Raw genomic sequence first — 24,119 nt, forward strand, 5'->3', positions numbered from 1 at the left:
ATAAGTAGTTACTGAGGAACTAATGATGAACTAATGTGGAACTAATAAGTAGTTACTGAGGAAGTAATGAGGAAGTAATGAGGAACTAATGAGTAGTTACTGAGGAACTAATGATGAACTAATGTGGAACTAATGAGTAGTTACTGAGGAACTGATGACAAACTAATGAGGAACTAATGAGTAGTTGCTGAGGAACTAATGACGAACTAATGAATAACCAATGAGTAGTGGTTAGGGTTAGGTAGGTTGGTTCCTCATTAACTACTGTAATTTTGTGTACCTTATTGTGAAGTGTTACCAAATGATTTTCCGTTGAGGCAGGGAAGAAGCTGCATTCGACCCTCACGCTGCAGAATTATATTCCAGTTTTCTTGGCCATGCGCCACCTCCTAACGGTCAACAGCGATGCGAAAACGAGAGATTTGAAGTTGAAGACCCAGCTGACGGAGATAGACAAGCGCAAGGAAGGAGAGATAGCAGCGAGGAAGGGCGGATGGGGGTGGGGGGCATCTTTAAGAAAGTGTTTCTCAGGCCTTTAGTCAGCGTGTGAGCGGCATCTTGTCGTGAGCGGCTTGGTGAGCTTGTGAGTGGCGGTCTGTTAGCCGAGGGCCCGGCTGGATAAAAAGAAAAGAGGTTAAAGAAAAGGAAAAGAAAAAGTAAACTTTGCTGCTGCTGTCAGCCGGCTGCTCCATGGCCGCCATCCAAGCTGCACTCCCGTCCTTCAGCTCCTTCTCAAACCTCACTGATATGAAAGTAAGTATCACATGGATTTCACTCAGTAGATTCAAACATAATGCAAGCACACCCGAAGGAAAAACTGTCATGTTTAATATGTGATTGTTCCAGCTGGGGGGCAGGAGGCCCAAGGACTTATTTTTGGTCTGTGACTGCAAACAATGAGGTTCTAGGATTGTTGCACTGTACTGTTTTTGTTGTTGTTTTTTTAACATAGTCGCTCAGAATATCTTTCTTGCTCACATCATGTGGGTGGCAACTTGTTGCTAGGCAGAATTAAAGTAGTAGAGGTGCACAGCAACGCCATGACGGCCCCTGCAGTTATTATTCATTAAACTTGAACAAATTTCATAGTAATGTTAACAATAGAAATTCTAGTAGGGTTGTCAAACGATTACAATTTTTAATCAGATTAAGTCACGTTTTTCAAATGAATAAATCATAAATAATCACCATATCCCACCGTGTTACCTTATATTACCTTATCATATCACCTTATCATTTTCATATGTATTTTAAACTACCAGAGAGTCCATTTGGAATACAGGAATACCGTGATGTGGAACGGATGGGGATAGGATTAAATAAGCTTTGCTTCATCCTACTCCTTGTTGGACATGTAGAATTGTGAATTGTACGATGTGATGTATTCCAACGTAACTTGCATGCATGTTTAGAATGAATGAAAGCATTACCATTACCATTATTATGCCTGAAATATGCCCATTTTTACTGTATTTTATTGAAAGAAAGATAAATGACAGGGCAGCATTATATGTATTTGTATGTATTCACGACATCAAATTTCAATCAAGTTACGAGATGGCACACGTCTGCAAATCTATTAACCTAACACCGGTTTCTTTAATAGCAGAATATTTGAATCAGACTTAACTGTGTTATGATGAGCAATGACATCAAAGACATCACGTCATTTAAGATGAAATCGCATGTTTTGAGTGAATTTCCTGGGATTTCCGAGCACACTTAAATGCAGCAAATTGTCCTTCGCATTAAGAGTTACAAAGTGAGTGATAAGAATATCCACTTTTTGATTTTCATTGCATTTCTGTTTCATTAGACCACCCATACACGCATGACAAAGACGTTGTTGTGATGGTCGGCGTGTCCGTAAATGCATCTCGCGGTCTGTCTCATGAGGAAGTGTTGTTGCAATGAATGGACACGTGTTTGTTTGGAGTAGGAGGTACATGCTGCACAGTATATGGTGTTGGAATGGTAGGAATAAAGTCATAAAAGAGCGACAGAGCTTGCCATGATGTGTGTGCACTAATTATACTAAACAATTTAATGAAATATATGTCTTAAAACCCGTATTTAGAAGTTCGTAAACAGGTTCTCTATGCTATAACTACAAAAATATTACATTTATAAAGAATCCACTGATCACGGTCAGGTCTGGAACCAATTAACTGCAATAAATGAGGGATATTTGTATGTGATAATACAGATGAAATGTACAGTGTTCCCTCATTCTATCGCGGTTCACGTTTCACAGATTTTTTTTAATGCTTTTTTTTATTACAGCGTATGAGCGCTGTGACAGGCTGAGCCTGGCCCTTTAAGAAGAATTGCATTGTGGGGAGTCGAGTTCCTCTCTCTTCCATACTCTCCTCGGTCTGCACCGCCATTGTTTTCTGCGTCCCGATTGGCCGTAGACCATTGTCAATCAATCTCCTTCGTGCCGCACTGCTGTGTCTCCTGTGTCATAGCTAGCTTGCTTGTTTGGAAATGAATCTTTGGTTCAAAGGAGGAGGACTGCAACAGGTGGAGCATTGCAGCAATATGTTTTAACAAGGATACAAAAACGCTACAGTACAGCGGAACAGCGCCAGGACGAAGAGGCACCGTCAGAGGAGTGAATACCCGTGAGTCACTTTGAGAGTGTTTAAACAAGAGAGAAATGTGATAAAATGTTCATGCCTTCAAACATAATAATTGTAAAAAAAAAAAGTAAAAAAGTTGCCGTTCACTTATTGCGACCTTTTTGGGGAACCTACAGTACCTCCCGCGATAAACGAGGGAACACAGTACCACTCTTTAAAAAGCCCACCGTTTTTACATGTTTATGTCCTTTATTCGGGATGCACAATATTCATATACTTTATATACTTTCTGCTTCTCAAGACCGATACGATAACCGATAAGCTAACAGGGCTAACGTCACACGTCCGTAAATCAGCAGTGAAGCTTATGTCCTTATTTCTATCTAAGGAGTGTGGCCATCATGTGGTATTTTGCTGGCAAACATACATACGTAAAACAGCGGCGGCTTGGAAATACAAACCATGGCTCTAAGTGGTTTATTAGTTAACGGTACCTTCAGCAACGGTAAAAAGCTCGTCGTCTAGTGTGGCTAGCTTCGTGCTAGGTTTGTTCCACACCAACGATGCCATGAGTGTGAAAAAGTGAGCTCACGGAAGTGGGGAAGTGTCAACAGGCCGTTGGCAAGTGCAGCACATCACACAAAAGGAGTGCTTGATTTGCTCACTTTAGCCCGCTAATACACACCACAGTATGGGTATTCTCACCTCATGGGAGATTTTTTTAAAATTTGCAATTATCTGAGCTATTTTTAATGTCATCAGATTTATCGGTATGACATTGTGATGACCCACAGTATTATTATTAAGCCCTTAACCAAGTGTGACTTTCGTTTCCGGGTCATGGGGTTGTTGTAGCCACTTCGCCATTTCTAAAGAGTTGTTGCTTGTTGCTGAGTGGAGAGTAAACTGTTTATGGCACCTGTCCTCGACTCCTGTCTCCTGTCTCATTTGGTGACCCTCGATGTGAGTAAAACGTCAACCGACAACGGAGACAACCACAAAGCCACACCAGCGCCGCTCCATGCTAACGAGTTAGCTAACGTCGGTGCTATCAACCCATGCTCGTGGCTTCCACACATCAAAACCCAGTTCCGACTGCGAAGAATAACACAGGACGTGACAAAGCATTTCCATGTGGTGGCCGCCCTGGATGCCTCGACGGCGGCCAGAGCAATGGCGGCATCGGAGGACAAGTACCGGCAAGTGTGACGGGCTCAAAACCTTCCTGTTGCGGATGTTCGAGCTGTCGGAAATAGAGAAGGCGGACCGCTTGCTGTCCATAAATGGACTCCGAGAAGGCAAGCCTTCTGAGTTGATGGAGCTGGGCTCTGCTGATCCGTCATTGCTGTTTGTGCTTTCTTTCTGCGTCAACTTCCTGCACCAGTACGCACTGCGCTAGCCAGCACGCCCCTCTCCGCTTCACACTCAGCTGCAAACTGATCCAGTGTGAGTTGAAGGTCCCAGCTCCTCCTGAACCTGAGATTCAACGATCCGGCCGATCCTCCTCTTCAGAACCCCTGAATAAGACCTTACCAGGGAGGCTGAGAAGTTGCATATTTTTGGGTTAAAGCTAATGTCATGAGTTTTTTTTTAACTGCAATGGTTTGGATCAAGGTTAAACTTGCATCCTCACTTCTCATCACATGTTTACAGTTTAAAAGTTGCACATACTTGTACACAACACTCAGTGGCCCCTTTGCACAAACGGGATCCCCATATAGGGCCATTCAAACCACAGTTTGTGGATATTCTGGAATATAGTCGTCACGTAAGGTGATACTTGTTCCTACCTTTAAAATCCGAGCCTCTTGGTTTTTTATTTTTTTTATTTTTATCCATGAAATGACATATTTAACCACTAGTTGCCAGCAGGGCAACTTGGCAGTACAGTAGGGGTCTAAATAGAGGCCCTCTTTGGATTATTACACGTCAAATATGTAATAACAACAAAAACAGTCTGGATGAATTGGAAGTGAGGTAAAGGCGTGTCGTGAATGTTCTTGAGAAAAGTGTACAATATGTGTGAGCGTTTGTCTTCAAATTCGTAGACAACTTGTGCAAATGGAAATAGTACATTTTGACACATTCCTCATGGTTTTTATGTTGTAACTGAGGTGCAGTGTAAAAAATATTTGAAAATAAAAACTGTATAATTCTGGTTGGGGCTAAAGCTAATTAAGATATTTAGGCTTTGAAAGTGGAAACATAGAATTTTTCTGCGGAGACCAATTTGGGTCAAGTGTTTTTGATGATCACTCTGCCCTGTGCTAAAATGTGTCATGTAACACCATCAATTTTCTTATAATTTATTGACATTTAGAAGGCTCTTCCCAAAGATCCCACTCCGTACTTCGGAATTTATTTTATGTTTCTTGTTAAAATAGGTGCTAGCATCACAGAAATGCGGAAAAAATATTTGAAAAACAAATAAAAATGTTATAGTTCTGATAAGGGCTAAAGCTGATTAGAAGATTTATGCTATCAAAGTGGAGAAAAAGATGAATTCTTTGGATATATATTTATTTATTAGAACTGTCAAAAATAGGGCATTAACGGCAGTAGTTAATTTATTTCATTAATTGCGTTAAAATGTTTGCATAATTAACGCACGTGCATCACGTCAAGCCATACACCTATGTTATGATGGCAGATGGAATCATAGTGTCGTGTCCCAGCACGGTTACACGAAATCTGACGCTATTTTATACCTTTATTCTGACCTGAACACATTAACAGCAATGCAATTCCAACACCATACTGTATATGTACAGTAGCTCCAACTCAAAAAAAACGTCTCGAGTCCTTCTCGAAGCGACGCTTCCTCGTTGTCACGAGACGTCCGTGAGATGCATTCATGGACACTCCGAAAATCACAAGAAAGTGTTAATTATGCGTGTTTATGTGGTCTAAATAAACACAAAGACAAAGAATAACACCAAATGGATATTCTTATCGCTCAATAACGGAACTATTACTGCGGAAGTACAAATTGAAGCATTTAAGTATGCTCCGAAATCCCAGAAAATACATCTACACTCAGAACGTGAATTTACCTTGACGTACTTGGTGTCTTTGAACGCAACTCTTCATGGCTCACTAAAGTGTGAAGTGAAGTGTAAAAATTAATATATTTCACACATAGTTGCAAATGGTGATTTATCATGATTAATTGAGTGGAAAACTGTGATTAATTTGAATAAAATGTTTAATCCTTTTACAGCCCTATCATTTATATTATGTTATACATTATTATATTTACAGTATTGATATATTTTTATTGGTGGAATCACTGCTCTGTATTAAATATAACACATATGTTGTAAAGATAGTAGAGTAGAGCTGAGTGCTGGATCTGGTGGGGCATTACACCACCTTGCCCTCATGCACAGTTGCCTGGTATTGAGGCATGTAAGTTCCATTTCGGAGGCGTTTGTTGTACAACACGATACGTTTATGGTTGCAAGCTAATTGCCGCTCCTGACAACAACAAAAAGAAAGTCTACAAGATTTTAGAAATGCTTTCATGACATATAACAGTAGTGTGCAGTGGTGGTTCTGGCGTCAACGGCGCCCTGTGCGGCGGGTGGTTAAACTTTTCTTCTCAATGCGCCCGATCATCCTAGGTGTGGAGTTCTGAGGGCTGTTCACTCCCTGTGTGCCCCGAGCAGCTGCAGCTCTCCCAGCAGATGACTGATGGGATCCTGGACGACGACAGCCAAGCAAGCTGGGATATTGAGCTACTGCTGTCCGAGTGGGGCAGCCCGTCACCTGAACTCAGTCTCTCCGTGGACCACAATGATGAGCGGTTGCAACAACAGGTGGACCCAGACAGGGTGTACCAGGAGGGAGGCTTGCTTGGGGACCAAGTGGACCAGGAGCACACGATGACCGGGTTCATAAAGTCAACAGCCCAGCAAGAAACGTACCACCAAAGTTACAACAATGACCCGGCAGGAAGAACGTCAGCTGTCGCTAACATCCATCAGTTTGGGTTCTCCCAGGAGAGGCACAACAGAGGGGGCCTCAGTGAGGTCCCATCATGGGAGCTGAACCCATATTACCCCCCGCAGCATCCCCCTTGGGTGTCTTTCCCTGGAGCCAGGTTCGTCCCCCTCCAATCCGTGACCTCCGACCCTCGCCGCAACAGCTATCCGTTCCACTTCAACCATAACGCCAGCGTTTTCTGTGACGACACCCACAGCCAGGCCACGGCTGCTTTGGGGCTTCATCAACAAAAGGTTTCACCACGGATGCCCCCTGGTGGGGTGGAGGTGAAGCACGGGCGACGGTCGACGGGGAAAAAAAAGGCGGCCATTCACAGCTGCGAATACCCAGGCTGCAGCAAGACCTACACCAAGAGCTCCCACCTCAAGGCTCACCTCCGCACGCACACAGGTACACGCTCAACGCCGTACAGGTTCCGATGATTATTTACTGACGGAATTGGTGCTTTTTCAGGGGAGAAGCCTTACCACTGTTCATGGGAGGGCTGCAGCTGGAAGTTTGCCCGTTCTGACGAGCTGACCCGTCACTACCGCAAGCACACGGGCGAAAAACCCTACAAATGTGTGCTTTGTCCGAGGGCGTTCTCCCGCTCTGACCACTTGGCGCTGCATATGAAGAGACACACTTAATACTCAGCATGGTGTCCAGCCACTTCATTAGGTACAGCAATCCGTCCAAGAGCTTGATGACACTTTCTGACTTTACCAAGACAATAATGCTCGTTATTATTCATGTCACTGGCTGCAGGATGCAGTGGAGTACAGATGCATCACATCACTGATGAAATATTAGAAACGTCTCTCACTACAACCACAAGAACAACCATTTTGTTAAATTCATACCTCTATGACAGTGTCAGTCTAAATCAGGGGGGTTCCAAGTGCGGCCCACGGGTGTTTTTTTCTACAAATATACAGTACAGGCCAAAAGATCGGACACACCTTCTCATTCAATGCGTTTTCTTTATTTTCATGACTAGATTCTCACTAAGCTGCATGGTGGTCTAGTGGTTAGCATGATGGCCACACAGTCACAGTCAGGAGATCGGGAAGACCTGGGTTCCAATCGCTCTCTCTTTCGCATTTCTGTGTGGAGTTTGCATGTTCTCTGTGTGTGTGCGTGGGTAGGATTTCTCCGGTACTCCGGTTTCCTCCCACATTGCAAAAACTGCATGTTGGGTTAATTGGCGACTCTAAATTGTCCATAGGTATGAATGTGAGCGTGAATGGTTGTTTGTCTATATGTGCCCTGCGATTGGCTGGCGACTGGTCCAGGGTGTACCTCGCCATCGCCCGAAGTCAGCTGGGATAGGCTCCAGTGACCCTAATGAGAAGCAGCATAGAAAATGGATGGATGGATTCTCATTGAAGGCATCAAAACTATAAATTAACACATGTGGAATTATGCACATAATGAAAAAGTGTGAAATAACTCCAAATATGTCTTATATTTTTTATTCCTCAAAGTAGCTTTTTTGATAGCGCTGCAAACCCTTGTTCTCTCTATGAGCTTCATGGGTTTCATGGGAAATGGGTTTCACTTCACAGGTGTGCCTTGTCAGGGTTACTTCGTGGAATTTCTTGCCTTATTAATGGAGTTGTACTGTGTGTGTCCAATCTTTTGGCCTGTCACGATAATACATTTTGCTGGTCAATAATTGTGCTATATGTCATGCGACATTTGAGCCACTAGATGGTACTCAAGTGTAGTGTATCTGTGTGAGGCACAGACGATACGGACTCTAGCACTTAGGAGTCGCCGGGTGTCAGCACTTTACATACCCTGGGTTTCGTGAGCTCACGCCGCCCGGTACTACACATTCGCCGATCAAACGCCCCAGCACATCCACACTGGAACCGTTGCATTCGGCTTAGAAACGTTTGTGCCTTTCATTCATATTAGGATTTGCTTGCTAGTTAACTGCTAGCTAGCGCTCAGTGTATTCAATCACCACCGTAGCTAGCCCCCGCCTCCACATACTGTGACAAAGACGCTGAATAGCGGACAGGAGGCTCACTCTTTCCCTTAATTTCACTATACAACCGACCCCCTCAGGCACAAGCAGAGTGAACCGCCTTATCATCCAGCCTGTGCTACAGCAAGACGACGTAATGGAACGCCCATACGTACATATCGCACATGTCGATTTATCCAGGAGTCAAAATGATCGACCTCGTTTTTTTCTATCGTTCGATTAATCGTTTTATCGATTATCGTGACAGGCCTACCAGTACTATAATTTAACAAAACAAAAAAAAACAACAGCAAAAATGAAAAAAATCAGCAATAATTTGACAAGAATAACATCACAATATTAAGAGGAGAAAAAAGTGGCGATTTCAGAGAATAAACTTGTAATAATATGTAATTTTAGTCATATAGAGTTCAAATATTAAACCAAAAATATGTACATTTATATATATATATATATATATATAAATATATATATATATATATATATATATATATATAACCAGCTCTATAAAAAAAGCAGACATTCCCAACACTACTCCTTAAAGAAGGCGCCTGATCCTCCTAAGTTTCACCAGTGAATTTGAAAAAGTAGGTCAAATATGTTTATGTCGAAATTTTATGGTTCCCCTTTCATATTAAAGCTAATAGTGCATTTAAAAATTGACACTTCATCTATGTGATCGGTATTGGCAGCATAAAAGTGACCCGAGCAACTCCTCCTCCTCACCGAAATCCAACCAGAGCTCGTCTCACGGGACAAAGTGCAGGGTAAGTCGCTGTTGATGCACTACACTGCTGATGGGGATGTCATACAACTTCATGGCAAAAAAAAAACAACTAACAATCCCTTTAAGAAAAAAGTTGAAATTTTTGGAACTTTAAAAAAAACAGCAAGAAATGAGGGAAAAAGAGCAAAGAACATACTGATAATATGATTTTTCACCTATACCACAAAACTGAGATGCATTGTTTTTTTAGCATATTGTTTTACAAAATATCAGCAAGGCCCTTGCATCCTTTCAGTTTTCAAAAAGTCTGGACACCCCTGGTGCGGACGATACTCCAAATTGCGGCATGGATCTGATACCAAGTAAATACTGACTATACCGATATTTTTTTACTTTAAATTCCTCACTTTGTGATTTTGTTTTTCATCAAGACAACACGTTTTCCCACAGAATCTCCCTCACTGAGTGCATCAATTAACGTCCAATCAGGCTCAAGAACAAACGAGGGTGTGGGTGCCAAACTGCTGGAGAGTGGTACAAAGTTATTCATAGGCGCATGCGCGTGCGCACACACACACTTACACACACACACACACACACACACACACACACACAGAACGTCTTCAGACGTTCATTTGTTGTTGATGTTTTGCACTGACCCAATTCTGAATGCTATGTCAAGCACTCCTTCTGTGACTGAGTCTTGTCACAGTGGTCTTATTTTATTTTAAGAAAATAAAACAATTCAAAATGTATTCATCGTATTTGTCAAATTGAAGAGATTGTTACATTGTTTAAATGGCGTTTTGTTTGGTAAAGATGAAACAGTGCTTAAACAGTAAGGGGAAAGGGAGGCGTCGGTGTCACCACCACCAGCCGCATGGTCCCCTGTAGATCCACCGCATATGTCCTCTACGTGGAAGGACTTGAGTGTGCCCCCCCCCCCCAAGGAAAGACAGCCCGCCACATTCAACTGGGACCGGACCGAGGACAAACAACATGGGAAGGCTTTTAAAGGCAAGCATACTGGTAGACCAGGGAAGACATCAAAGCACTAAGACAGAAAACTTGAAGCAGAATGTCTTGAAAATGCAAAATGCACAGCAAAACAAATGAGAAACAAATTGGAGGAAACCGGAGTCAACATCTTTGAGAAAGCGCCTAAAGGAAATGGGATTTACAATTTACAGACAAAAAAGCTAAATGAAAGCCATCACTAACACTTAAACCTTGAAAAAAACAAGGTTACAGTGGGCTAAGGAAAAGCAATGGTGGACTGTGGATGACTGGATGAAAGTCATATTCAGTGATGAATCGTGAATCTGCATTGGGCAAGGTGGTGATGATGGAACTTTTGTTTGGTGCCGTTCCAATGAGATTCATGAAGACCACTGCCTGAAGAAAACATGCACATTTCCACAGTCATTGGTGATAGGGGGCTGCATGTCAGGTAAAGGCACCGGGGAGATGTGCTGTCATTATATCTTCAATAAATACACAAGTCTACCTTGACATTTTGGACACTTTTCTCACCCTCTCATCAATTGAAAAGATGTTTGCAGACGATGAAATCATTTTTCAAGATGATAATGCATCTTGCCATAGAGCAAAAGACGACACACATGGCCTGCAAATAGACCTGATCTCAATCCAATTAAAAAATCTGTGGTGGAAGATGAAGAAAATGGTCCATGAGAAGGCTCCAACCTGCAAAGCTGATGTGGCAACAGCAACCAGATTGATGAAGAGTACTGTTTGTCACTCATTTAAGTCCATGCCTCAGAGGCTGCAAGCTGTTATGAAAGCCAGAGGAGGTGCAACAAAGTACCAGTGGTGTGTTGAAGTCTTCATTTGTTTCTTTGTTGTTCATGATTCCAACATTTTGTCCTCAGAATTGAGTGATTCCATCATTTTCCCCTCTGCTTGGTCTAAAAAAGGAACTGTTACTGACTACCACAGTTTTTTTTCATTATTTCTTCTCGTGTTTCTTAAAGCCACAAAGTTGCCATTTCAAATGACTTAGTTTTGTGTCGTGTCTGTGATCTGCTTTTTTTCTACCAAATTAAACAACTGAACAAACACCCTCAGAGGCTGGTGATTCCATCATTATTGTCAGGTGAGGTCCCCATAGTGCTGCAGTAAATAGAGAGTCTAGAGTCTGCGTGTGACTGAGGGATGCACAGTGCGGGGTAGAAATTCCACTCAATGTTCATTAAATCTGACTTGTTTTAATCTGAATCAACCCCCCAATCTGTTGCCATTATTCCTCTGAATTCCCATATATTCTCAATAATTTCCAACTTTTCACAGAATGACGAAAACCAGCCAGATTCAACATCCGCTGACGGTTGATGGATTGCATCCAGTTAAAAAATGCAATGTCACCTGTGCACACTGATTTGCAAACAAGTAGTGAGGTGAAATTGTGACCCATGGTGCGCACACCAGCACCACACAGCTGCTGTAAATACTGTGTTCATGATGCTGCACGCATGAAATAACATTCAAGAATAGCAGTCCTCTAGATCTCGGCATTCACAGCCTTTGTAAAGATTTATGCATGAGAAGTTGAGTCCTCGTGACCTCCCCCCCAAGAGGTTCTGCGTAGCGATTTGTTCATATTGGAATTGGAATTAAAGGTGACATGAGGACAGAGGAGGCGTTTTGTCCTGGTGTGACCCACAAAAGAGCAAACAGACTAGCTGTTTCACTCCCCCCCAAACATTTTTTTTTAAACATTTACTATTTTTTGTAGCAGTAGCTCAATACGGGACACGCCATTTTGTTTATTAATAGGGGAAGATTCCGTTTTTTTAAGGCAGTGATTCCCAACCAGGGGAACGTGTACCACGAGGGGTACAAATTGCAGGTGGTACCTTTAACATTTAATTTCCAAGACAATAAATTAAACTAGACAATAAAATGGAACATGTACGCTACCACCAGTTTCCCCAGGAAGACAATAACCTGTGGCACAGCAGTTGTGTTCCATTCTACTGTTGGAGAATTATCAACACGTATGAGTGAGGGGATACTGATGGTATGACAAAAACGTTCTGGGGCTACACAAGAAAAAAAGGTTGGGAAACAGCAGAGGATGTACTTCTTGAGACTGCTCAAGAAGTCCAACCTGCCTAAGAAACTTCTACCTTCAGTCTGTTTCTGCACTTCCATCACACTTTGGTTTGGCTGCGCTACCAAACTGGGCAAGAGCAGACTGCAACCGAGAGAAACCCATGGGGACCAGCCTGCCCTCCATAAAGGAACTGTACCGGTCCACAGTCAAGAAGAGTGCAGGCGACATCTCTGCAGACCGCTCACACCCCGGCCACAAACTGTTCCAATTTTTCCCGTCCGGTAGGCGATACAGAGCAGTGTTCGCCAAAACAACCAGACACAAAAACAGTTTCTTCCCCCTGGCTGTCAAACTATTGAATTCTTAACAACCCCCTGAAACTCTGGTTTAAGGGACCGTCTGCAACCCTACAGTGACACAGCAGATGCGTTGGGTTTGCCGCTGCACGCCTGCGTAGTGAGAAGGAAAGGGTTGCTGCAGTTGCATTAGTACGAGCCACAGGTGAACAGTTTGTGATTTTTGATCACATATTTTTCAGAAAATCAGCCAATACTGATCAGTGACCGATCGATTGGAGCATCCCTACTAAATATGTTTTTTTTACTAGTTTGCATATGGAAATAATTAAAAGCACAAACCAAACTGGTGGAAGATTTGTCATTATTTTACTGTTTGTATTTGGGTCAGGCGATATTGCAAATTTTGGTATCCAATTGATACCAAGTACAGTGTTCCCTCGCTACATCGCGGTTCACCTTTCACCAACTCACTGTTTCGCGGAACTTTTTTTTGTGATTCTTTTTTTTTTTTTACAGCATATGAACGTTCTGAATCCTGATTGGCTAAGGGAGAACCCACTCATTGTGCTTTGCATCCTGATTGGCTAAGGGACTGTAGACCATTTTTTAATCAATCGCAAAGTTTTACCCCCACAATGTCGATGAAACGTTCCGCACCGTCAAAGGCACCTGCGGTCGCACCCAAAAGGCAGAGGAAGAAGCCAGCCGTCACACAAAAAGTTGGACTTCTGGACATGCTGAAGCAAAGCAGAAGTTACGCGGCTGGAGGGCGCCATTATGGAATACCGTAAATTAATCTTCGGTTCATGGAGGACGAGGAAGGAAGAGTAAAATACGACGACAGGAGCAATATCTTTTAACAAGGATACAAAAACGCTACAGCTGAGCGGCAGCAGGACGAAGAGCCGCGGTCAGAGGAGTGAAATACACGTGAGTCACTTAATTTCTTGTGTCCAACCTAGTAGGTTGATCATTAAAATCTAAAAGAAATTTGAATTTTGAGAGTTTTAAAATATGAGAAATGTTAATGGCTGTCTGAGAAAAGTGTATAAAGTATATGTTGAGGGGTTTTACAGTCTTAAAACATGTCATAATTGTAAACAAATCAAGTTGGCTACTTTGCAGATTTCACTTTTTGTGGGCTATTTTGGGAACCTATCCTCTGCAATAAACGAGGGAACACAGTAAATACGGGGCCAGTACTGCTGACACCTGTTGCTGATACTTTTTACTTGAAAATGTTTCACAGTCATTGATTCTTTTTGTCTTTAATTTGCTGATCATGATTGAAATCAGAATAAAACACAGGACAACATTTTAGGCACACAAAAAAATCCCTCTCCACTCTGCGGTTCGAATTTCACGCTTTCACTCGGAAAATATTCAGAAATATACTAGTTAATAAATCATGCTTTTTCCTAGTTGAATACGACCTATTATTAGTAAAAAAAAAAATGCACATTGAAGCAAATTCTACATATTTTTGGCCTCAATTAACAATTTTCAAACATGAAAATGGCTAAATTAACTAGCATACAACTATAAGGCATTCAGAAGACGCATTCAAAGACACTGCGAATGATATGTAGTATTCTACACTGGCCCCTTGGTGTCAGTAATTTTACTGACGCACAAACACCAGACTTGATCGCCACAACAACAGGCTTTTATTGCAGGTCTGAATTATCCCACAACAGGCGCAATAACCCCTTTTAAAAATCCCTCATAAGAACACTGGCTACTGTTGTGGCCGTAACCCACGCCAAGCCAAAACTCAACTCTGAACCCCCGACGTCACCTCCTGACCGCTCCCCACTCAGCTCCCGTAGGGAACACATTTATAGCAACACACTTGAGCACAAGTCTTAGTTTTGCCTTAAACACTGTAGCTTATTTACTCTTATTATGTCTACGATATTAGGTAATATGAGTGTAAAGGTGACTACAAGGGGGTGTTATTTCATGTCTAGAGGGCTCTAATAATGTTAAAAACTGTATTTAGAAGGTGGTAAACAGGCTTTCTAAACTCTAACAATGAAAATATTCCTTTATAAATAAGGAATCCTAGTTTGTGGAAATTCACTTATCACGGTTGAGTCAGGAACCAATTAACTGCAATAAACGAGGGATTACAATGATCAAAAAGTCCTGATGGAGTGGGAGTCCCCTTCCAAGCAATAAACTCTCCTCCTCACCGGCTTCCATATGACTTTTCAATAAAGGTAAATGATCATCACTGTTTCCTGTATGTCAAACTAGAATTATTCTCTATATCATGTTGTTAATATTTTTGGGTGTTTGGCATGTATTCATTGGATTCACATAATTTCTTAAAGTTTTAGTTTTTGTCAGACTTTTTGGAACTAACAAAAACCGTGGTTTCCCGGTATATCAACGACTTAACAATATGAACAACATGACAAAAAGCAAACATTTGTGAAAATAAACCAAGAAGTATCGATCCGGTGCTGATATGACCCTTGCTATCTATGCTATCAATATTTGGATAGATCCGCCCCCCCTACTTTGTAGTATGTACTGCCTCGTAGTGAGGAAATGACAACAATCATTTTGTGTGGCTATCGGGTAAAAAAATGCATGCGTTTATCATAAATGATGGCAGGTGGCTCCAGTCCAAAATGCTATAAGTTGCTCTCATGGGCAGACGACTAAATACTCTTGGCGCTGTTACACAATTTCACGTAATGGGAACGTTGGCCAGATGTCAAAGGCAGGATTAGAGTGCTAAAAGCAGCTGCAGCAGTGAGACGTCGACACTGGGAGGAACTGTGATCCCGAGTGCATGGAGAGATACAGAGCAAGGGGGCGGGGGCCGGGTGGGGATTGTCCTGATTTGAACTTGGACATGCACACCCTCACACACACACACACAGGCGGATATGAAACAGCGGGACGTCTGTGTGTGTTACAGCGTCTTACAGCATGAAAGGCCATTTTAATTTGATACTAACATTTTCACAACGTTTTTTTAAACACTGGCTTTCAATCAAACATGAAGCTGAAACGGTTGGAGTTATTTTTTGTTTCTCAAACTGAACAAAGCCCTTCAAAAAACATTCATTGTTTTATTGACCAGACAGTAATTCCCCTCTAACCGTAGCTAATAATCAGTGGCGGCCACCTCTCTCCGGCCACCCCACAGGCCATCTGGACATGTCAGGTATCAACTTATTGCCACCCCTATGAGACCTTGGCCACCACAATGAAACATTTCTGGCTCTGCCACTGCTAATAATGAAAACACGAATGGGTTCTCTTCCATACACATTCCCCCTTAGGTTGTAATTAATAATATGTTTTAATCAGTGGTGTGCAGTCAGGGCCAGCAAAGCCTTCTCTGCAGGCCTAAAGGAATAGTTGGGATGTTTTGACATGAAGTTGTATGACATCCTCATTAGCAGTGTAGTACATCGACATAGACTTACCCCCCACTTTGTTCCGTAAGCGGAGTTCTGGTCGGATTTTGGTGAGGAGGAACGTAGTTCTGATTAGTTGCTGAGGTCTCTTAAGTTCAGTGTTACGCTTCTCGAAACAATATGCGTTCAAAAGAGTAATACATTTGTATCACAAAACCGTAGCTAAGGAAAAAGTCAGACAAACAGACAGGAGATAACGCCAAGCAACTGAGAGGTCTTGACTTTTGTTAGCAGTGGTTTTGTGACGCAGGTGATGCATTACTCTTTTGAAGGAATATTGTTTTGAGAAGCCAAACTCTTTACTTAAGAGACCCCAGCAACTAACCGGAAGTACGTTCCTCCTCACCAAAATCCGACCAGAACTGGACTTAGGGGACCAATTGGAGAGTAAGTCACTGTTGATGCACTACACTGCTGATGGAGATGTCATACAACTTCATGTAAAAAAAATCCAAACTATCCCTTAACCACTACCAGAAGCACTGACCTACATTTACAACTACAATTCTAATACTGGATCAATTAAATTATATTAATTTATTCCCAACAGTCCATTATCTTCATTTAGTAGTCGTGTGTTTCTTGGCTGCACTGCTTCCAGTAGTGTATGTGTATGTTGCATTTTTTTGACCAATCAGATTTCAGCTTCTGTGTGTTGCCATATCAACGTTATCACAAGTGCTGGTCCACGTCACTTACACATTATTAGCAATAGGGATGTTTTTCTTTCTTTCTTTCTTTTTTTAAGCCAATAAGACTTCTGATTCGCCTCTTAGGGCAGGCTTGCAGGCCTCTTCTGATTGGTTGATCAGAGCAAATGGCAGCGTTTAGGATTTATGCACAGCTTGTTAACGTTATTGTTATAGAAACATGCTGTTTTTCCCAGGTGGTCCTCTGGTTACAAATGAGCTAAATAAAGTCCGACTTTTCAATTTACATGGGTTTTATTTTTGGGATATTGGACCATTTCTGTTTTGTCTTTGTCATTTTAATGCGGGCCGTGTTTAATTTTGCCCAGAGAATATGTCACGAGCCAACAAAAAACTACACTACCGGTCAAAAGCTAGGAAACACGTACATTTTGAAATGTTAAGATGGTCTGTCTCTCTTCCATTGTTCATTTCCTTTTTTCTTGCTAGGAATGAGTTGCAGCAACTACCAAGGCTTGATCAACCCCCATTTCTGCACAACAGCTTTAAATTGCTGGCCCATTTTGTGGTCCCTGGAACAGTATCATTCTGAAATACACATTATTTGTCACTTTTGGGTAACCTTACCTTTTTTTTAACCTCTGGTGCTTCACCACTTACCTTTTGTACAAATAAATGGAAAAATTTGGGTGTTTTAAAACTTTTGACCGGTAGTGTAGCTACCCCAAGGCCGCACTTTGGGCACCACTACAGGAATATAGCTGCTTTCTTGCGGAACAACCATAGAGCTTTTGTGCGTGTGTGTGTGTGTGTAACCTCAGATGCACTTTCAGCACGACAGTGTCCTCACTTGCTCTTTCCCTCACTCGTTGTTTTTGTCTGTTACATAACCGCTCTCGTCCGTTCAGACCATTAATTGGCTTTCAGTTCCTTTCCACATTGGATCAGAAGCCCTAACAGAATATTCTTTACATTACATAACATATGCTATTACATGTGGTATTACATCACTGTGACGATTACACGTTCTTATGCATTCTGAACGGGGAATATGCATTTTTAGACCGTATGTTCCTTACACAAATACACACATAGGCTTTGTCCGCAGGAATGATGAAGTGGTTACTTTGGTCTACGGGATGTTTTATGTTTTTATAGGAGGAGGCAAGGAAGAGGGGAGGAGTGGGGATGAGGGGCAGAACAGGAGGAGGAGGAGGTTAGATGTGGAGACTCTGACGCGGCAGACGTCTCCACATGACTGTAGGATTCTTCCCAAGCTCCAACGATTGGGTCATTCGTGAGTAGACGCTGATGAATTTATGATATCGTTCATGCATTGGCTTTGGAAATGACTGTTTTTCCACTGTTCTAATTTAGCAGTGTGTACGTGATAGCGACTGTGAGCATGCGGTTTTATTTGTGTCAGAGAAAACAATAGAAAAAAATAAATGGATGGCGTACAAATAAAAATGCAAAATAATCAGATGGGAGTAGTTCAAACTGACTTGTGCAGAGATAAAGGAAAGGAAATGAAGAATAAAAGCTGTTTAAAAAAATCAAATCAAATAAAACTGTGTCTTAAATAAGCGCAAATAAATATGAAAAGTTTGAATTAAAAAAAAAATGGGCACAGTTAAAATAGGTGAAGAGATTAAAAATGAATGATTAAGTTAGTACTTGAGTGAAAATCTGACAGAAATGTATCAATAAATGCTGCATGTACAGTAAAGGAAGCGGTAACTTATTAATAAGAATTCATAAGTACATTGCTTTACATTGTTAGACTTGGCACACATGCTTCTGTTGCGGAGATGAATAATTCACTATTTGTTGTTAGATTTAATGTTGTTCCTGCATGTAGTAAAAGCAGTTATTGCGAAAATTGAATGTCATATTGTTGGGAACTCTGTCAATCAAATTTGTCCAAAACATGTATAATCCGTAGCTGTAACAAAGGCATTTTGGCATTGAACCCAATAATTGATTATTATTTAAATGTTTGAGTCACACAAAGATGTAAACAAATATAACATTTACTTTGAAAAACACCAATTTACATGACTTTTTCTCAACCTTATGGAGAAATCGGTCCCTGACCACTTTTTTTCTTTTGCCACTAGGGGGCGCCACCACACCAGCCTCAGCCTGTCCCTTTTGAGCATGACAGGACCGACTGTGGGAGGCAGCAGCGGTGACAGGTCTGCCCCATCTCGCCTCAGAGAGGAGGGGCGGCACAACAGGTCTCTGTGTCATGATCAGACCGCCGCCATCTTGACCAGAGACCTGCTGGGTTGCAGCGCCAAAGAGAATGTTGAACGTAATAAAGCAATTAGCAGCCGGGAAGAGGACAGTGTCCGCAATGAACGGCGTAAGCATCGCTTGATCCCCAGCAAGGAGAAAGATGAAGGCTACTGGGATAAGCGGCGAAAAAACAACGAAGCAGCCAAGCGTTCCCGAGAGAAGCGGCGTGCCAATGACATGGTGCTGGAGACGCGCGTCCTGAGCCTGCTTGAGGAGAACGCCCGTCTGAGAGCCGAGCTGCTCGCCATCAAGTTCCGCTTTGGCCTGGTGAAAGACTTTTCTGATGTTTCCATCCTGCCACTCACTCAGTCGACTCAGCCTGACTCTCATGAGCCCTCATACCCGAGCGTGCACTCCTGCAACCACCATCAGCAGGACACCACATATGAAAAGACAAGGCCGGCGCCATCTGCAGGAGAGTTTGTAGAAAAGCAGCAGCCCTACAGCACCCATCCTCTGTGGCTACACGCAAACATCCAAGACTCACCAAACGCTTTCAGGAGCCTTCCACACAAGCTCCGCTTCAAAGCGCCTGGTGGGGAAAAGTCTCCACCATTGCACCAACATTCAGCGTGGGGTGTTCGGGGTTTTGGTCAGGAGGTCTGGTCCAGTGAGGAGGCGTGTGTATCAGGTGATCAGCAGCATCACAATCCATCCTGTGGGGATCCAGCAGAGAGCGTCTCTCTCAGGTCTCAGATCAGCTGCCTGTCTCAGGAAGTCGCTCGACTCCAGCAGCTCTTCTCCCACCAGCTGGTCTCTAAGAATGTTTGAAAACTGACGCTACCTTCATGCTCATGTTCCACCCAGAAAAATTGAAGGATGCGGGGGGACCACTTTGATGCATTTCATAATTACAGATGCGATTAAAAGAAGCTAATGTGCTAAGTAGGGATGCTCCGATCAGTGGTTTTATGTTGCTGATTCTGATACCTATCACTCATGAGTGAGCTCTGCCAATACCGATCACATAGGGCTGGGCGATATATCGATATTTTTAAAATATCGATCAATCTTTTAGGATTAGGGTTAGGGTTAGAGTTAGGGTACACGGCATAACCCTAACCCTAACCCTATGAAAAACAGCTTCCCTTGGAAAAACAAGCATATCGTTCATATTGAAATAGACTGGATTTGATGCGGTGGTCTCATGTTTCAAGATGGCGCTGCCCAAGTGGCAGCTAGTTACAGAAGCTCTATATTCTTAGTGTTTAACAGTGCTTATTCATACTTTCTTATTGTTTTTTATGCCATACCGACCCCTTAAGCAAGTGTGCAGCTATGGATGTTCATCTTGTTACGTTTGTAGCTTGCCTCTTGCTTGTTGTGGGAGACGTATTCATTCACGGCTCCATTGTTTACACTCGGCAGCAGACGGAGGAGGAGAGGCTGCATAGTGGGAGTGAAGCGCTGAAAGCGGAAACAACGGTATAAACCGCGTTTGCAGTCTGTCATCCCGGGGAACGTTAGATCTCTCCCCAACAAGACGGCAGAGCTAACGGCGCCAACCCGGCTGCAGAGGGACTACCGTGAGTGCAGCCTGATTAAGATTGAAGATTTTATTTTACTTTTTCTATATTTATTTCAAAAAGAGAATGGATTATTTTATTTCAAAGTCCAAAAGTCCAACAGCGATAGGTTTGATAAGGGAATGATCAAACACGCTGGCATGGATTTGGCGTAGCCTGTAGCAAGCTGGCGAACTGAAGACATTGAGGTTACACACACTAGTTTTGTTTCTCGCGGCAATACGGGACAAAGAGCGTCCATTCTCGGCTCGATACGTGTGTTGGCAACCGTACATGACACAGCAGACATGTAGGGTTCGCCGCTGCACGCCGATCGTTTTTTGTGATCGGCTTTGAGGAAGGCATTTATAAGCATATGCCGATGACATGTTTTTTACGGAAATCAGCTGATACTGATTGGTGGCCAGTCGATCGCAGCATCCCTAATGCTAAGCTATCTGAAGAAAACATCAACATCTTAGCTTTGTGTTATACAGTAGGTGACAATGGAAGTTAGTGTAGTATCTAAGAACATATGTCTTTAATAATGAATACATTTTATTTTTTACAATATGCCCTCGGGCCAATAAACAACAAGCTTTGGACACCCTTACACCCTTACTTTTCCCAGCAAAAACTGAAATCCAAACAAAATTAAATATCTGATTGAATCTGAAATCAACTAATCAACTAACTAATCAACTATTTTTTTACTATGTTGCACCACTTACCTTCTTTTATGTAATACAGTCGTCTCTCACTATGTCAAGGCTAAATTAAGCATTTTCAAACATAAAAATAGCTCACTGGACTAACTAAATGAACGTTGTGAATGTAGTAGTCTATTTTGCAGTGTACGTTAAGCGCACACATTTGATAACAGTAGTAATTGCGACATAGTATCGACTGTATGTTGCATCCATGCTGTACCTACAACGTTTGAATAAAAGGCTGGTGAGTTATTTAAATATGTGAGTGTGGCAAATACACTGCAGGTGAAACAAGGTGCTATGTGGCATATATCACCACACACATTTGTTTTTCAGCTGAACTGTCAGGAAAAAAGTTCTGCTTTTTACCGCCATACTTTGTTTTTCATCTATCCCTGCTGCTGAAATCAAAAGAGAAAGAAGCGATTGTGCACAGGCGCACGGGGAGGAGCAAAAGACTGCATGAGTCATCAATCACGTCATTCGCACAAAAGCTATTTTTAGCTTTAAAGCAGCTTTTTTGGAGTCTGATTGGCCGATGTGAAGGATGCAGTTTGAGAATATATTAACACCTGGAGGGCGTACCAATGCTCAGAGACATCAACGACCGTTAGCCGAACCTCATCGACAGCAGATGTGATGTTCCTGTGAATGTTTTCATTCATGCAGGTCATCGTATTCTCAGGGCATTGAATTGATCACATCTGGACTGTTCAGTTTGTCTTGTGAGCACGATGACACGCATGAATTTCGCATGTCGCTTGGCTGGACAGTGACAAGCAATAAAAGCGCTATTGCGCAGGTTCCATTGAAAATGAATGGCGTACAGGCGATGTCGCCTCCCATGCGTGGCGCCCATAAGAAGGCATTTCACCTCTCATCTGAGGAAGTTTCATCGGTTCATGCTCAAAGACTAAGTGGGACACACACCAGTCAGACTAGATAGGGCAGCTCCAGTCTGAGAGCTTGGTGCAAGACTCAATCTATTGATCCTCTAAAGGAGGAGGCTAGTCCAGACAGGAATGGTTTGGATGTGTTTTCTGCGGAAAACACTGTGGAAAACACAGCTTATTTACAGAGGGAAAAAAAAACGTCTTTGTGAACAGTTCATATGCTTGTGACGTTATGGGAACGGCTTGAGCTTTTCTTTTACAAAGCAAGGTCCATAAAGGCACGCTTGGAGGAGAACCTGGTCATCAAACACCATTGGGATGAACCAGAACAGAGATGCTGACCTCACAAATTCTTCTGGACGGTTTAAAATCCCCCCTTTCTTGTAGAAGGTATTCCCAAGAATAATCCACCTCCATATTTTCTCCCTTTTTCATGTCTTGTAGGTGTAATGGCCAGTGTCCCAATACTTTTGTCCATATCGTGACAGCACAGGTGTGAGGTTTTTATATTGGTCACGCAATATAAACCCTTTCATGATTATACAGGATGCCACAAACGCAGTATGTCTTCTTCTGCTTGGATCTTTGACTCATTCATTCATTCTCTCTGTGTCTCTATGTGACCAATCTTCGCTGGGTGCAGTGGAACGACCCCCCACCATAAGCCATTACGAAAGGCTTGGTTGCTAGGCAGGCACCATATCATGGTAACCATGGGAATGTCGACTGAGTGTTGGGGGTTGGCAGTTTTAACAACATACTAGTGATGGGGGGAGGAGCGAGACAAGTTCAAGGCCACTGTTTCTGACATGGTCTAATGAGTGTGTGTGTGTGTGTGTGGACGGTGAGAGAGCGGGGAGACAAAGTGGGGGGAAGGGATTGAGAGCGAATGTGGGATGAAGCAGCGCTGATGTAACCGGTGGTGGTGAGGTTAGTGGTGTTGGATAATAGGAGAATGAAGTATATAACACACTTTCCCGGTACAAATACTGCATAAAGCTAAGCTCATTTTTGCTCAATTTTTCAGGTTTTATGAGATATTGACATCAACCAATCGCAGGGCACATCTAAACAAACAGCCATTCACGCTCACATTCATACCTATGGACAATTTACAGTCTCCATTTAACCTAACATGCATGTTTTCGGAATGTGGGAGGAAACCGGAGAACATGCAAACGCCACACAGAGATGCCAAACAGAGATTGGAACCCAGATCTTCCCGATATCCTGACTGTGTGGCCAACATGCTGACCACTAGGTCACCGTGCGGCCCAGTAACGGCATTAGTCCTTCATAAATGTGATTAGCTACCAGGGAAAGATACTTTTTTGAAAACCTTTGAATACCGTAGCATACGCACAGAGTGCACGAAATTCAATTAGTAGTATATTGTCATAGATTTTTGATATTTTTTATTGTACTTTTTCTCAAATTTATGTTAAAATATCGTCTCGAATGCCCAACCCCGTGTATCGTTTCGTCTCGTGAACTGAGTGTCTCGTTATTGAGTAATATTATACTTAATAATATGTCATACCAAGAGTAGCATCAGCATCGGATTGTGGTAAGATCAATATTTTACAGGTTTTGTCCATATTTGTGTGCTTGTTTTTGGTTGTGTTGTTAATATTGTCCCATTGTTATATTATTTTTGTGTTTTGGTATACAGTGTATTGGTATTGTACTGTATTGTTTGCAAGCTCAGGCCTTGGACACACATAAGAGGACTGTGGGGGCACAAAGCCAAAGGATTTGAAAAAGAGCCAATAGTAGCCAATAGTACACCCAATGTGTACATATTTTGCACTATTGACTTAATTTTGCTCAAATAATCGTATGTGATAAAAGGGACTAAAGAAATAATTGTATTATTTATTTGATATTGTTACATTGTTGTGTTTGTATATTGTGAATTGTTCTCAAATAATTTGTTTTATGGCTTACAAAAGAATATAA

The 24,119-nt window shown here is 42.3% G+C and overlaps 1 protein-coding gene across 4 annotated transcripts; it reads left to right on the forward strand.

Annotated features, from left to right (window-relative positions):
* Positions 1-248: 248 nt before the first annotated feature.
* On the forward strand, positions 249-24,094 carry LOC129182508 (Kruppel-like factor 1). 4 transcript variants are annotated; one of them, XM_054778739.1, is made up of 4 exons: positions 249-753; positions 6,206-6,977; positions 7,041-7,247; positions 18,872-19,016. In XM_054778739.1, the coding sequence occupies exons 1-3, from the start codon at positions 691-693 to the stop codon at positions 7,214-7,216; spliced, it is 1,011 nt and encodes a 336-aa protein (XP_054634714.1). In that variant the 5' UTR covers positions 249-690; the 3' UTR covers positions 7,217-7,247; positions 18,872-19,016. The 4 variants fall into 4 exon arrangements, with proteins under 4 accessions (XP_054634714.1, XP_054634713.1, XP_054634715.1 ...); XM_054778738.1 differs by lacking the exon at positions 18,872-19,016 and having other exon boundaries at positions 7,041-8,924; XM_054778742.1 differs by lacking the exons at positions 249-753; positions 18,872-19,016 and adding an exon at positions 2,259-2,624 and having other exon boundaries at positions 7,041-8,924.
* Positions 24,095-24,119: the final 25 nt, after the last annotated feature.

This window comes from Dunckerocampus dactyliophorus, chromosome 6, assembly GCF_027744805.1.
Source record: "Dunckerocampus dactyliophorus isolate RoL2022-P2 chromosome 6, RoL_Ddac_1.1, whole genome shotgun sequence".
Taxonomy (NCBI): Eukaryota; Metazoa; Chordata; class Actinopteri; order Syngnathiformes; family Syngnathidae; genus Dunckerocampus; species Dunckerocampus dactyliophorus.